The sequence below is a fragment of the Gopherus flavomarginatus genome, chromosome 6 (genome assembly GCF_025201925.1).
Source record: "Gopherus flavomarginatus isolate rGopFla2 chromosome 6, rGopFla2.mat.asm, whole genome shotgun sequence".
Taxonomy (NCBI): domain Eukaryota; kingdom Metazoa; phylum Chordata; order Testudines; family Testudinidae; genus Gopherus; species Gopherus flavomarginatus.
This window is the reverse complement of record NC_066622.1, coordinates 533,696-548,743: the sequence shown is the minus strand read 5'-3', so window position 1 is coordinate 548,743 and position 15,048 is coordinate 533,696. Positions and strand designations below refer to the sequence as shown.

Genomic DNA, 15,048 nt, shown 5'->3' with positions numbered 1-15,048 from the left:
GCCATGCTTTTTGGTCTTATTTTTGGGCACCAGCAATGGAGAATGGTGCTGGGCAGAGCCCAGTGCTGGGGGTGCACTGAGGCACTCAGCGAGTTCTGGCAGGAGGGTATGGAAGCCAGATGAAGGGTGGACTCCAGAAGAGCCTATAGCCAAATATCCTGCTCCTTCTGCATGTGGAGCTGGAAGTTTTTACAAATTCAGCACTTGTCTCTAACGTGTGACTCCCCTAAGCACTTGAGGCAGCTGCTGTGGGGGGTCACTTACTGGCATAGGCCTGTTACAGTCTGCACAGGGTTTAAACCCAGGAGATCGGGGAAGGCCCCGCTTGCGACAAAGTCCCTGCTGGGACTAACTGTTAATTACTAACTACACTTAACAACTACTTAACAACAACAAACTATTTACAAGTCAGTAAAAGACAACCTGCTAGCCCTTGCAATGCAAGGAAAGGCACTCCGACTAAACACCGTGGACAGTAAGAAGGAACTGAGAGGGTCAGCAGCGCCTGATATACTGGCACATGAGCACGGCACTCAAGGGGGCACCACTGCCGACCTTATGGATACCACTAAGGCAAAAATTTCTGACAATCGCACATGTGGGCACATGCACACCTAGAATGGAATCGACATGAGCAAGCACTCAAAGAGCAAACATTTAATAATCGGTTCTTCAGTCTAACAGACACACATGTAACATGATCCAATGGCTGGACGTTGAAGCTAGATAATTCTGCCTGCCAGCGAGGCATATATTTGTAATGAGAGTAATTAACCACTGGAACAATTTATCAAGGGCTGCACTGGATTCTCCATCACTGCTAGTTTTAAAATCAATATTGGATGTTTTTCTATAAGATCTGCTGTAGGAAGCTAGTGTGACAGCCCAGCTTGATCGTCACCTAGGCAAGCTATTCCTATTCCACCAAGGTGAAACTGTAGCACTCTTCTTTCCCTGCTCCTGGACATGATACTTCTCATTGGCCCTTCTGCTGTCATACCTCATTTCAAAATCTTGCCCAACTTGCTGCCTCCGTTCCCCAGGTCTCTGCCTCAGTCTTTTTTCACTCCCAGTCAGCACGGGAGTTTGGATTATTTTCCCCCAGACGTATTAGCTTCATTTTTCCAAGTTGTACCTCATTTTAGCTATTTCTGCAAATGGTTCTACTCTCTCTAGATCCGTGGTTCTCAAACTTTTGTACTGTTGACCCCTTTCACATAGCAAGCCTCTGAGTGCAACCCCCCCAAAAAATTAAAAACAAACACCATTATAAATGCTGGAGGCAAAGTGGGGTTTGGAGTGGAGGCTGACAGCTCGCGACCCCCAGTAATAACCTTGTGACCCCCTGAGGGGTCCCGAACCCCAGTTTGAGAACCTCTGGTCTAGATCCTTTAAGTTATTCCTCCCCTCACTAGTATTTACCACTCCTCTCAATTTAGTGTCATCTGTGATTTCTTTAGCAGGGAATACTTGCCTTTTTCCTCTGTGGTGGGTTTTGGGGAGCAGATTTTACTCCTTCACAAACTCTCTCACCACCAGGAGACATGGATCCATGCAATGTTTCTTTAAGAAGCCCCGGCTCATGTCTGCTGAAGTATCCATCTGCAGGAGAACTGCAACATCCCCCTTCTGAACTCAGGGGCTTCCTGTCTCCCACCTGAGGGGAAGCCCGCAACAATCCATCTACACGGGGCATAGCGTTCAAAGGGGAGAAGGCATACATTAAATTAAACTCTGTCCGAAAAGCCTGATCGGAGCTTCTTAGCAGCAGCTGTGCCTCCCCACTCTTTCCTGGGAAGTTGGTCTCAGAAGTGAAGTGAATGGAGGACTGTGGAGCCAGATCACAGTGGCCCGAGCTCAGCAGCGATGGCCTCTCTGGACAGGTGTTAGCACTGGAATCCAGGTAGCCCACTTTTGCCAAATCCAGATCCGTTCGAAGGCAGAGCTAGAAAACCCAACAAAGACATGGGGTGGGAGAGGGAGGGGAAATCAGGAGAAGGGGTAGACACAGGTGGGGAGAGAAACTTTTAAAGTCAGGAAACACTTGCTCCAAAGACAACTCACTCCTTTCCAGCTCCTCTCTTGATCCCCCTGGGTCCTTTCTTGCACTGCTCTGAAGCCTTTTAAGGTTCATCTAACATGGGGATCGAATCCCCACGGCACAGCTGCGGCTGGCCCAGGCCAGCTGACTCGGGCTGCAGGGCTAAAAACTGCAGTGCAGATGTTCGAGCTCAGGCTGGAGTCTGAGTCCTGGGTTCCTACAAAGGTGGAGGGTCCCAGAGCTTGGGCTCCAGCCTGAGCATCTACACAGCAATTTTTCAGCCCCGGAGCATGAGTCCCACAAGCCTATGTCAGCTGCGTTTTTTGTTTTTTTTTAAATAATCCCATGTACACATAGCCTAAAAATGGCTCGGAATTGAGCATTACAGAATAATCCAAACATGGCTGTCCAGTCTGCTGGGCCTTTTCTCTTCCAACTGGGTAGCCTTGACCCTAGTGCTCAAACCTAGGTGCTCGCTAAAAGAGAACTGATGTCTTCAGCCGGCCCCATGCAACATTAACACATGGTATTAAACTACCTATCCACTAAATGTGAAGAACAGTTCATGGACGTTCACTGCTCACTGGCTGTCTTATCAGACAACTTCTTGACTATCCGAATACCCAACAATGAAAACTGCAAGCATCCATCTACAACTTCTCTCTACTATGACAGTACATTGCTCAGGAACCCCAAGACATGTGCCATCACTTTGATCACAAGACCTGGGAACCACTGGTACAAACAGATTCATTTCATCTGCACTATAATTCAGCATCTTACAGTAGTGAGACACAACTGTCATCCTCTGTTCTATCACAGTACCTGGGAACTCTGGGCACTGACACACTTTCATTCCTTCTTTTACAAGATAGCACCTGAAAACCTCCAGCACCAAGACAATATCCTACCTTTCACTATATTACAGCTCAGGGAATCTCAGACAACGAACACAACTGTGTCCCCTTTGACACATCACATCCCATAGGAGCCTCTGGCACTGAAACACATCCACAACTCCTTTGCTATATTTACAGCACCTAGAACATCCAGAATCAAGACACAAATACATTCTCTCTTTAAATTACAGACTCCAGGAACCTCCAGGACTGAAACAGGAGTACACTCCCTTTTCTTATTACAGTGCTAAGGAGACAAAACATGGCTGTGTCCTTTCTGCTACATCACAACGCATCTCCTCTGCTATATTGCAGCTCCCAGGAACCTCCTGCACTGAGTCATGGCTGCACCCCCTCCACGTTACAGTCCCCTGGAACATTGGGCAATGAGTACCAACTGCATCCCTTTCACTGTATTATAGCACCTCCATCAATCAGGGCATACCCTCTGCTATATTACAGCTCTGTTCCCAGGAGTGGAATCATGACTGTTTCACTTCTTCACATTTTTAGACCAGCTTTGCAGTTATCTGGACTTTTCCCCTGGTACTTGCTTGATGGACTTAGGGTGCAGTGAGGTGATGATTCTGTCTGAACACAGCAGGTCAAGTACATGACCTTGTCCCAAGAAGCTGATCAAAACCAACGAGTGATGAAGATGCTGAAGGTTCTGGACAGAGTTCTCATTGCTCCAACATCCTTCAGTTGAAACAGGGACAAGGCTCTCCCATTCCTCCCTCAATCGAAATTTCCCCTTTACTGCTACAAGAAGTAAACACCTTATAAAACACTTCTATTGAGCTGAAATTGATGCCAATCATTAGAATTCCAGGATCCCCAGACCTTTTTCCTTTCACCTCAATAACCAAGACATTGGTTCTTCACATTTTGCCTCCATTTCCCATCAGCATCTGCAGTATTATTAATACATCCGTTTTCCAAATAAATCCACTTTATTTTCTTTAGTCTCCCTTGACAATCCTGCAGTTTCTCCGCATTCTTACTGTGACTGGTGCCCCACCTCCCTCTCCGTTCCCGTTCTCTCACTCTCCTCTGCAGTCTCCTCATTCTCACTCCACCCCACCCTCCAGAACCTCTGGTGCACACACGCACACACACAGCCTCAGAGTGCAATTGAGATGGTGTGATAACTACCTCGGGTGACAGTGACTCGGGCCTATGCGCAGGGGAACTCTCAGGGGAGGATACGTTCTAGAGGAGGGAAAAGCATCTTGTTATTCATCTACTTAAAAAGTCAAGAAGCAAAATAAAATAAAGTAAAAATAAGCACAGAGGTTAGCCACAGCTATTCTAAACAGAGACTACCCCCAGGAATTCGCCTCAGTGATTAGAGGGGGACTCAATGAGTTAAGTAGTTTCTAAAGCCTCCTGGAAGCACAAAGACAGGACTGGGTTATTGTGTTCCATGCCACAACTTAGTATCCAAACCAGAGAACAGAAGAAATGTTAGCCAGAAGTATTTATTTCTTTATATTTCTGATGCTGCTAGCTAAAGAGTTTACATCAGGAAATATAGAGAAATCCATGTATGGCATTTAGTCCAATGACATGGGAAAGGCTGGAGTGGAAAGCCTGGCTTTGCCTAAGGAAAATTCCCCAAATGCTGTAGTTGGTATTAGACTTCAAACAAGGGGGAAAAAAAATTGCTCCTTCAATTCACCATGAGTTTCCTCTTAGCTACTATCAAACGAATGGGTATAAACTGACTGAGGGAGCTACAGAGGTCACAGCTAGATACAGTGCAAGGGAGAGCAATCCACCCATATGCAATGGTATGCAGAAGCCTCTCCACCTTCACTTGGTGTTAGAGAACATCCCCATCAGAGAGTCAGAAAGAGGGACGCTCTTCCAGAGGTAGGGTACCACTACCAGTGACGAGGCTGTGGTTGACTGGATCCTGCTGGATAGGAGTACATACAAAACCCCAAAGTGATAAGGACTTTCAGAACCTTCTTAGACAACTGGGGAGACTTTGGATGGGCAGACTCCATAGGGATAAAGCAGATGAAGGATACTATGCTCCAAGTCTCTGCTACAAACATTGATTGGCCCAAGCAAATCCAAATTGAGGTCCCAATCTCATTTGGTCTTGAATTAGCTCTAAAGTCTTGGTCCATAAGGGCTTGACCTGCTAGAGGCTTCAGGAGTTTGTGGGACAAGCTCCCCAGAAGAGCAGATGCAGCAGATTAATTCAGTATGAAGCATCTCAAAGTGGCACTCAGAACCATCTAAAATCTAGTTAACATCAAGCTTTAAAGAGGCACCAAATTCCCCATCAACCCAGTGTCTGGTCATTTCCAGTTCTCTAATCGAGGAGCCTGTCCTATTAGTAACCAGATAAAAGACCCTCCCTCCCGTTCTCTTCTCCCAGGGCCATGGTCATAGGACTGAAGTGTACAGTGTGTATACACGGTGAGATGCATTCTCTTGAGTTAGAACTGGTGGTAACTAAATGAAACCGACAAGACACTAAAATGGAAATGTTACAAATGAGCTGCATTTAGTGAAATATAAAGCTTGAACACAGAAGCCTATGGTCTACCAAGTTGTTAGGTTTGTTCCCTAGAGGGAAACAGAGGCAGCAAGGGCAAGTGGGAGACAGAGCCCAGTAGGCTCTAAGTTTCTTCTCTGTCATACACAGCAGCAGGAGCAACTAACGCTATTTTACACAGGACTGAGGTTTGTAACTAGACTATTGAGATCCATGGTGCCACTGACCCTCATACATTCAACTTGTACCAGTGCAGAGCCCAAGGATAATTGCCAGCTCAAGCTGTATAACTGAATCAGTCCTTCTTCCTACTCCTCAATACTAAACAATCTTCTCCACTAGCCTGGACAAGTCTCCCTCTACAACAGCTTTCAGCAAAGAGCTCTCAAAGTAAAAGTGAAAGCACCAAGCTAACAGACCCCATCAGCAAAGGACTCTGCAATCCTGCAGAGCAGAGGAGGGATCTCTGCAGGATTCTCTCAAGCCAGTGGCCAGGTTGTCATTTACTGGACTGTTCCCACCTGGGTCTAAATGGTAGTGTGATGGGCAGCAGCAGGTTTGGAGAGTTCCACTTTTCAATGAGAATGAGCAATAATGGAAAATAAAGAGAGAACTGCAAACCACCTGGCACTTCCTGCCAATCGTAGCCACTGAGATGGAACATGGCAAGAGGGAGGAGGAAACTCCAGACTGGAGGCACTGGCAAGTCCCCCTCAGATAGTGCTGAGCAGGGAAAAACACCTGCCAAGCTCTTTAAATGCTTCCTAAACTCCTGCAGATAGAGGCTACCACAAAAATCAAAGGCAAATGCATATAATGGGAGCACAACAAGAAACAGTACACCACCTGGGACATTAAACACTGGGTGGAGGGAGCTGTAAGCCCTTGCAATGCTGGGATCTGAAATGTCTGATGCCCCCCGAGGCCTTGGGGGCTGCTGCATAAGAGAAAGGGAGCAGGGCTGCTGTGGTATGTCTGACACACTTGAGAGCTTGGGGTTTGCTGCACTATGAGAGAAAGGGCATGGGGGAATGTGCTGTCTCAGTAGGCAAGGGGATTGCTGTGCTGCAGCAGGGGGAGGGGTGCAAGCAAAAGTGAGCTTTTGTGTTGTGTACAGCAGGAAAGGGAATGCAGGCTATGCTGACTGGTACCCTGGAGAGCAAGAGGGTTGCTGCACTGCAGCGAAGTATGACATGTAACTGAGGGAGCAGGAGCTACCAGATCTTTGATGGCCTTGGGGAACGAGAGAGTTGCTACAGCCAAGGGTACCACAGAGGAGAGAGGTAATAGCTGCCCTGTGTGGGACACTTGGGGTCTTGCTCAGGAACCTAGCCATGTGTCTGAAAGCAGACTGCACCCAATGCACCTCTTCTAGTCTCTCCTCTTCTGGAGCCCCCAGACCTCTATCCCAATTTACCTCAAACTGTAGTGGAGTATTGCAGCGACTAGCAGCCAGAGAGGGAATTGGTGAGAACATCATGCCATAACCATTGCGACTTTCCTCCTCTCCTGGCAGAGATGAGCAGGACGTGGTGAGTTGTGGGCTCATTGAGCCAGGAGGTGGAGGTGTGACTGGAGATAGTGGCCTCAGTAACTTGGTAACATTCTGCTCCATCAGGTAGCGAGATTTCCACTTTTTCAGGGGGCTCAGCAAGTCTGTGAAACATGAACACAACTGAACTGAGAATCATGATGCACCATTATTAATATCAAACCATGAACAGTCCTCCTCCCAGCCAGAGCCCCATGAATGCTCAGCCTCTAACTGCATCCCATTAAAGGCCCCTAAAAAATGAGGAGCTCCCAATTCCAATTAAAATCCTTCTCATCCCAAAGGAATGTGGAGACAGGTAACAAAGGTAACAAAACAACTCAGTTACAATAAATGACAAGTGGGAAACAACATGGCCAGGTGCAGGGAATGGTGTCAGGACAGGATTGAAACAGAAGGAGAAAAGGGGGGAGAGAGAGAGAGAGAGAGATTACATTTCCTGGCACAAAGGGGTGACAAAAACAAGATGAATTCACTCTGACTGCTATGGATAAACCACAGCACAGCACAATTCTCTCCAGCTGAACTCCACAATGTCTCTAGAGTTTGCATAAACACAATCCCCTGGAAAGGATCATTCCCACAAAGAGGAACCCATGCCTCAGCTCTACCCTCCTAAGTGCACGGCACCACACTTTTCAATTACTTGTAAGCTCTCTGGGGCAATGGCTAGCCTCTGCCTGGTTTTCTGTGAAGAGCACAACCTATTTTGAGATACAGACAATAATTTGCCAAGGCAGGAAATCTGAGCTGTACATTAGAGAGAAAAAAAACAATGTGACATTTCCAGATCACTACCATGTAGTGCAGGGGTCCCCAACGCGGTGCCCGCGGGTGCCATGGCGCCTGCGGGGGCATCTTAATGAGCCCGCATCCTGGCACCTGGGAGAGCACCCACCGAAATGCCGCAGCGGCATTTTGGCGGGGATGCCTCTCCATGACGCCGCTTGTTGACGGCAAGTGATGTTACCGAGAGGCGTTGCAGCCAAAATGCTGCCGAAATTTGGTTGCATTTCGGCGGGTGCTCCACTGCCGCAGTGGTCCTTCGGCTGGCGCCCCCCAGCCAAAAAGGTTGGGGACCACTGATGTAGTGTTATCACACAGTGCCCCCAGCTCCTCTGTGCAGGGAGCAAGGGTAGGGTTCCAGTTGCCTCAATACCATTATCCCCCTTCCACATCAGTGTGCCTAGCCCAAATTGCTTCCTCACTCCCAGCCGGGTTCCCTCCAACTACTGAGCTTTAGTTTACTTGGACCCCTCTGGAACTCCTCCGTGCTGCAGCTGCCTTCCCCGGCATCTTTCCCCACATGCTTTTCCCGACCCGTTTATCCCTAGCATCCTCACTGCTAGGTCTTCGCCCCTACTATTTCTGAATGAATTTTGACCTCTTTCCCAGCTTTAAAGGCCCTCAGTGAGGCAAGTCTCCTCTGTTCTAAGCAGAAGAAATTTGACTCATCCTTTCTTCAGACCCAGGATCCCCATAGTGCAGTAATCTCCTTTCTGTCAGATGGTAGCCAGCGCTCACAGACAGGGACTAACAGCAGCACCTCGTCTGGGATTCTGCCTTTATGCCTAGTACTTCATTTGCCTTTTTACCAGGCTGCCAGGTTTGCTACTTCCTCACAATCATCTTGGAAACTTCTCAAGACCTGAGTGCTCTGTGGTTGGTCCAGTTAGCTCATATTCCCTAGACTCAGTCCTTGCTCCCTGAGTCATGATTTGACACTGGTCTCCATTGATCTGCATTTCCCCACTGCTGTCCAGTCCTCCAAACCCTGGCATCCCTTTGGAATCTCCCTGCGTCCTTATTATGTGCAGCGCCCCCGCAGTCAGTCTGGCCTGTGAGCCCAGAGAGCTTGTTTTCAATCCCCTCACATCCAGTGCAGTTCCATGATGCGTAGAGGTCCTAGAACCACCCTGAATGCTCAACTCAGCAATTCTGGAGCTGGGTGAGTCTCCTACTAAGAGCTCCCTTTGTCTCATGCTCCCCCACTTTTCTAGCCAGTTCCCCTGTTTCTCCTCCTACTCCTGTGCTTTGCCATGAGCCATTTGTCTGGGATGTCAAATCCTGTCCATTGTTTAGACCAGCTCTCTGCTGATCCCTGGTTTCCCCTTTCTCGGCAGTGAGACCCTCCCAGGTCCCCTGCTGTTACACACACATGCTTTGCTGCCTGAATACACCTTGGCAAAGCCAGCTGCCAACTGGGCTTCCTAGGACTTGTCAGGTCCTTTATGCAAGAGCTTATGATCAATCAGGGAAACCCTAGAAACAAGATGCTCTTGGTTTCCTGGAGTCATGATCTTTGTAAAGTGATGCTGTTTGCCCCTTTCCAGACCTCAGGAACCTATCCTAAATTCTCTCTATTTTTAAAAGTGTCTTTTAGAAGTTCTCTAGTTTCTTTGCTCACTTTCTTCAGGTTTTGCTCACGGATGCATAGTATCCAGACCTAGTGTTTTGTTCACTTTAAGTGCATCTAACCTTTTAATAACCAATTCTGTTGTTATCTGTACACTGTCTAGCTCCTCGTCTGTCGTCCTTGGAAAACTGATCCCTGACTTGGGCAGATCTCCACCCTCTTCCTCTGTAAAGACAGATGCAAATTAACTATTTGACAACTCGACTACTGCTTTTCTCACAGATTAAATGCCAATGTTTTTGAGTAGCTGTTTTTTAAGCCTGTGCCTATTACCTACGTACCTGCTGACCTTTGTTAATTCTCTCAGCATACATTAAAATAGCCAGCTGTCACACATGACAGTATGACGCTGTTTGCCTTTGTCCTGCAGGACAAACTCTGTATCATAAAACTCTGGCGAGAGTGCTGAGAGATGCAGTATCACCACACTGTCACAGCAAAGGAGTTGGGATGCCTCAAGCTAGGATGAGCCTGTGGAAATTGGGATGGGTGATAAAGCTACATCCCCACCTGCCACAAACCTGTACCAACATGCAACAATGCACGTTTGCAAAGCCTTTGTCTCATCCTGTGCGTCAATACCCTTTAATGGCCCATAGCCTCCTATAAATGCATTCACCAGTCATCCCAGCACCGCATTTGAGGGTTTTGGATACATACCTGCATTCTCCTTGCAGAGGCTAGAAGAGCTGCTGCTCCCATTACTTTGGTATAGACATTGGGTTCTGTTTTCTTGTGGAGTAGATGAGGTCTGAGTCATCCCTTCTTCCAGGGCTTGTTTCATCCAGCGCTGCAACAGAACTAGACTACATCAACATGCAATCCCCCAGTGCTTTACATGTACATATGCAGGTGTACTCAAGAACTCCTAAACATTTGTACAGCAGGGCAAATGCCTGTAGAGCTCTGCATCAACTGTGTCATGTGCTCCCAGCCAAAAAAAAATGGTATGGTAGAATTGTTAAAGCTGGGCCCCAAAAGGGCTATGAATGGTTCTGAATTGCTGCTCTAGATGAGACAGGTGCTAAGGGTAATAAATCTGTATCAATAATCTAAGGGTACAACCTCATCAGAGCACAGACTTCCCAAACCCAGAGAGTAGGAAGCTAGGGAACTAAGCAGAGGTTTTTAAAGCAATTTAGGAAAGTATGGCTATTCAGAACTTGCCCAGAGAATATGCCTTCTGCACAAAGCCTGGCTTCATGCACAGGCGGGGAAGCACTCTGATCCCCACTCCACTTGCTCTGGAAGACGCATCAGAACCAAGAAGAGTTTCTACTCTACCACATAGGGCAAGGAAGTGACAAGTTGACTTCAGTGCAATTCTTCCAGAAGCGTGTTTGCTGTGAAAGAGCAGCAATGAACATGCAAACCTGAAAGCGTGGGAACTACAGTTCAACAGGGGCTAGCCAGGAGGAGAAAAATCAAAGTGGACCCTCCTCAGGAGACTGAGCAGTGGTGGAGGGAAAATATATGAAAAATCATAGTAGGGGAGAGCATAGAGTAAGAGAAGATGATTCCCCATGGATACGTGGAGAAGAGCCAATCTACATCACCTCACCTGCCAAATTTACTGGCTTCCCCACCTGCTGCAATGCAACTGTGTGGAAACACAAAATTCTGCAGCAAGTGACCTTTGACAGCACAAGAGCTCTTTCAGCTGATTCCAGTTATTTGAATAATGTAAGAAGCTGGGGAGAGAAGCCAAGAAGTGCTAAGGACCACATTGGTGTGACAGTAAAGTGACAGTGAAACTAAACCCGAGAAGAAAGGGAGAGAAACACCCGAATTAAAGATAACACCAATGATTTGTCAGCATTTTAGGAAACAGACAACGAAGTGCAGTTTTTACCACATTAGCATTGAATTTGATGTTTGTTTATATAGTCCCTCCTGAATATCTCACAGCACTTTACCAACCTATGCCTCATATCACTCTCTTGAGGGGTGTAATCCTATTTTACAGATGGGTAAACGGAGGCACAGAGCAGGACTTGACCAAGGTCACTCACCAAGTCTGGAAAAACTAGAAAAAGAACCTAGATCTAGCAGACTTCCAGATCAGCAAGCCACATGGGCATCTTTTCTTCGACAAGCCAAATGGTGAAACGTACACATTCCATGCTCACTTTTAACAATTTAAAAAACCTTGAATCATGCTTGCTGGACAATCAGCAGATACAGCAGCTCACATGAAGTGCATCTCTGACATAAGAAGGCCCTTGAGCAGTTATGCTACCACCTTCTGTAAAAGCTAAAGCCTATAAACAGTTTTCAAGGGGATCCCTAAATAAAGTGCAGTACAGTAATACAACACAGAGCCCACAAAGGCTTGGCTCAGCATGGTGAGGCCAGAATCTAGACAGAGAAGAGCTCAGCTACCAAACATTTCAGAGGCAATAATGCCCCATCTGATCCCTACAAGAACTTATCACTCTACATTCAAGCTGGAAACAAAAATGACACAAAAATCATAAAAACTTAAAAACTCTGGTTTTATAGCTCATTTTAAGTGGTCTCCTACAGTATGTGTGAACTACTTATGCTCAGCAATCTGCCCTACCTTGTATTTAGCTTGTACACTCTGGTTACCTTCTACAGACCTGACTAAGAGCTCAGTGAAGCTCAAAAGCCTGTCCCTTCCACCAACATAAGTTGGTCCAATACAAGGTATTACTTCACGTACCTTGTCTCTCTCATATCCTGAAACCAACATGGCTACAACAACTCTACAAACAAATATCAAACTCCTCCAGACCACTGCTTACAACACAATATCTTAATTTTATCTGCTTGGATTCATTCTAAATTTCAGCCAACAGAAGGACAGAGCAAATATGGTTGGATGACAGTGTTACAGGTTCACAAATATCAGGGATGGCCAAACTTACTGACCCTTTGAGCCACACACAACAGTCTTCAGAAGTTCAAGAGCTGGGGGCAAACCTGCTGAGGCTCAGGGCTTCAGCCCCGTGGGAGGTGCCTGCCGGGGCTTCAACCCTGCTTCTGCTGAAGCCCCAAGCTCTGGTAGGTGGCCCTGTGGGGCTGAAGCCTCTACTCCACTGCAAGGAAGAGGCTCTGAGCTCCCCACTCCAGTCTGGTAGGTGGAGAATGCTGGGGGGTGGGAGGACATAAGGGGGTTCTGAGAGACGCACTTTAACTGTAAAAACCGCATGCAGTTCGCAAGCCGTGGTTTGGCCACCCTGACATACATAATCAGAAGTGACAGAACCACTCTCCGTAGAACTGTAAACAGGAGAGGCCTCAAGGCTAATTGTATTACTCCTTACAATGACTAGGACAAGCTCACAAGAAATACAGGGATTCACTCTTGCAATCCTGTCCAACCAGCTAATCCATGTAGTAGATTCAGGAACTCCTTGTGACCAAATCCAGTTCCTACGGTCTCATTAAAACAGTGGAATCCATCATACAGAATACTGACCTCTATATCAGGTTAGGACCTGCAGCAACATTGGAAGATGAAAAATCCCACATCATGTGACTGCCCCCGGAGCTGCTCAGTCATCACTGTTCCCATCATCACATTGGGAGAGGTGGGACTGAGTTTCAGAGGATGATCTCAGCCTTCCAGATAGGCTGGCCCCTCACTCCACAAAGGAGGCAGTGAGAACTAACCAGGCTCCCTGCCCGGATCTCACCCACAGGCTGGCTGCTTCCAAGTCCAGCTCAGCAAGAGCACGAGCCCATTCCTCTCTCTTTCCTCTGGTGCTGCCTGCTAGGCACAGGAGAGCCTGGACTCTAGTGCGCTGGATCTCAGAGGGAACAGGAGATTTCTGCTCAGGTGCTGAACCTACCAGGCTCTCTAACACTTGAACTTCTCCCTGAGCAATTCCTCAAAGCCTCTAGACATGAGGAGAGAGGTTTCTTTCTCTGCTTCCCGTACAGCCCTGGCACACCCACTCCAAGGGGCACTCTGGCACATTCAGACCCAGACTCCAATCTCCTTCTTTGTTGCTATTTTATTTTTCTGTGAGCTCTGGGAATGGTCCACACGGAGACTGAGAACATGCACTAACACACCATGTCCTCACCCTCAACTCCACTGACCTCTTACTCTACAGCAGTGTTTCTCAACCTTTTTGATTCCAGGGACTGGCTTGCTGCTGTTCTAAACTGTGTCAGGGAAATCTCAGGGACTGGCAAAGAGGCTGTCACGAACTGGTTGTTGAGAAACACTGTGCTAGAGTATGCAGAAATATGCTGGGCAGGGCTAACTCATTGTGACTGCATAGTGACAAGCTTGAAATGACATGCCTTTACAGTCGTGTGCTGATGATAATATAAGGTGGGCATTGAAGCCCTGACAGAAGAAGAAATGAGCAGACATACCTTTTTACAGGAGCTGTATGTCCCATCCAGCTGAAGAGGCCTTCGACGTCTCTCAGGTATGAAAGGCGAGCCAAAGCGGATGTAGTGTTTGGGTGTGGTACAAATCAGTGGGGAGTGGATAAGACCTGGCAACATGTTGAGGGTTGTTGCCAAAACAGTGGGGTCTGTGGTAATACGTAAAGGACACTCGATGGGGCATTCCTGCTTTTCTGCCTTGTCATTCAGCCATTCTGTAACTAGATACTGAAGAAGAGCGCAATTATGAATACAGCAGGAGCAGGCAAAGAATGAAAGCAATAAAACAGAGTATGTAAGGGCATACTGCCCAAGACACCATCACACCAAGAGCTCAGTTATGTTCTGCAGGAAATGCACAGGAGTGAGGCACCTGATATATCTCATCACAGAGAGCAGCAATGTCCTGAAGGAAACACACTGGAGAACTGTTTGCACTGTGCATCAGATTCACTGCAAGTGTTCCAGAGACTCCTTTTGCATGACCCAACCTTCTCCCCAGGGGCCTGGCAGACCCCACCGCCTCCCATGTTTGATGAAGACTTTCATGCCACTTACCTTTTTAGTTTTGGGGTACTTTACTGTGGCTCGGTTAGACTGGGATCCTGCAGCCAGCATCACAGTTGGGTCAGATCCCATCAACTGCCTACTTTCTCCTGGACCCTCTATGCTGCTGACATCTGCGGCAGTTACTGTGCTGATGTTGCTTCCCTCCTCTGGGACAGCCTGGGAGAACTCGGTCTGCTGGGAAATGGCCTGCTTCTGCCGTCTCAATCTCTGTGCTGAACTGGTCCGATATCGAGAAAAACGGCTTTTGGGTCGGGGCCTGGAGGGTTTGGCTGGAGCTGGCTTAGTGATGGTCTTTTCTGGAATTGCATCCTATAATGCAAACCACATCATCAGTCTGAGAATTTCTAAGGTTCTCCCCTCGTCTCCTTTATTCTGCTCATGGGAGTTAGGAATGACAGTTATTTTCTGGCACTGTCTAGCTAGCTTTGTCAGACTGGACCCCATTAATACTGGGCTCTGAGAGGGTAGGGCTGGGAATGGCTTTGTGAATCCTCTTGAAGGGCTGGACATATTTGTGCCTCAGTTTTATTGCTTTTTCTTCCCTTTGCATATCCACTCTGGAGTCTGGAAAAGGGACAGACTGGCACACTCAAGAGCGGTCTCGGCTTCAGCAAAACACATAACAGAAAGCAGCAGCATGAGATTCACCCCCTGTCTGAAAGTAACTGCTGCCATTCCTGAGCACTGATA

The 15,048-nt window shown here is 47.4% G+C and overlaps 1 protein-coding gene across 7 annotated transcripts in view; it reads right to left on the bottom strand.

Annotated features, from left to right (window-relative positions):
* Positions 1–15,048, bottom strand: part of SETD5 (SET domain containing 5) — a 191,017-nt gene that overhangs the window by 56,622 nt on the left and 119,347 nt on the right. For 4 of the 7 annotated variants that reach the window (XM_050959807.1, XM_050959808.1, XM_050959809.1 and 1 more), the window contains exons 15-20: positions 14,347–14,667; positions 13,774–14,016; positions 10,081–10,210; positions 6,870–7,108; positions 4,096–4,152; positions 1,475–1,945 (exon numbers count right to left, since the gene is read on the bottom strand). In XM_050959807.1, coding sequence (XP_050815764.1) covers positions 1,475–1,945; positions 4,096–4,152; positions 6,870–7,108; positions 10,081–10,210; positions 13,774–14,016; positions 14,347–14,667 — 1,461 coding nt within the window. Of the gene's footprint in view, positions 1–1,474; positions 1,946–4,095; positions 4,153–6,869; positions 7,109–9,482; positions 9,586–10,080; positions 10,211–13,773; positions 14,017–14,346; positions 14,668–15,048 lie in introns of those variants that run through there. The other 3 variants (XM_050959810.1, XM_050959811.1, XM_050959806.1) reach the window with 3 other exon arrangements.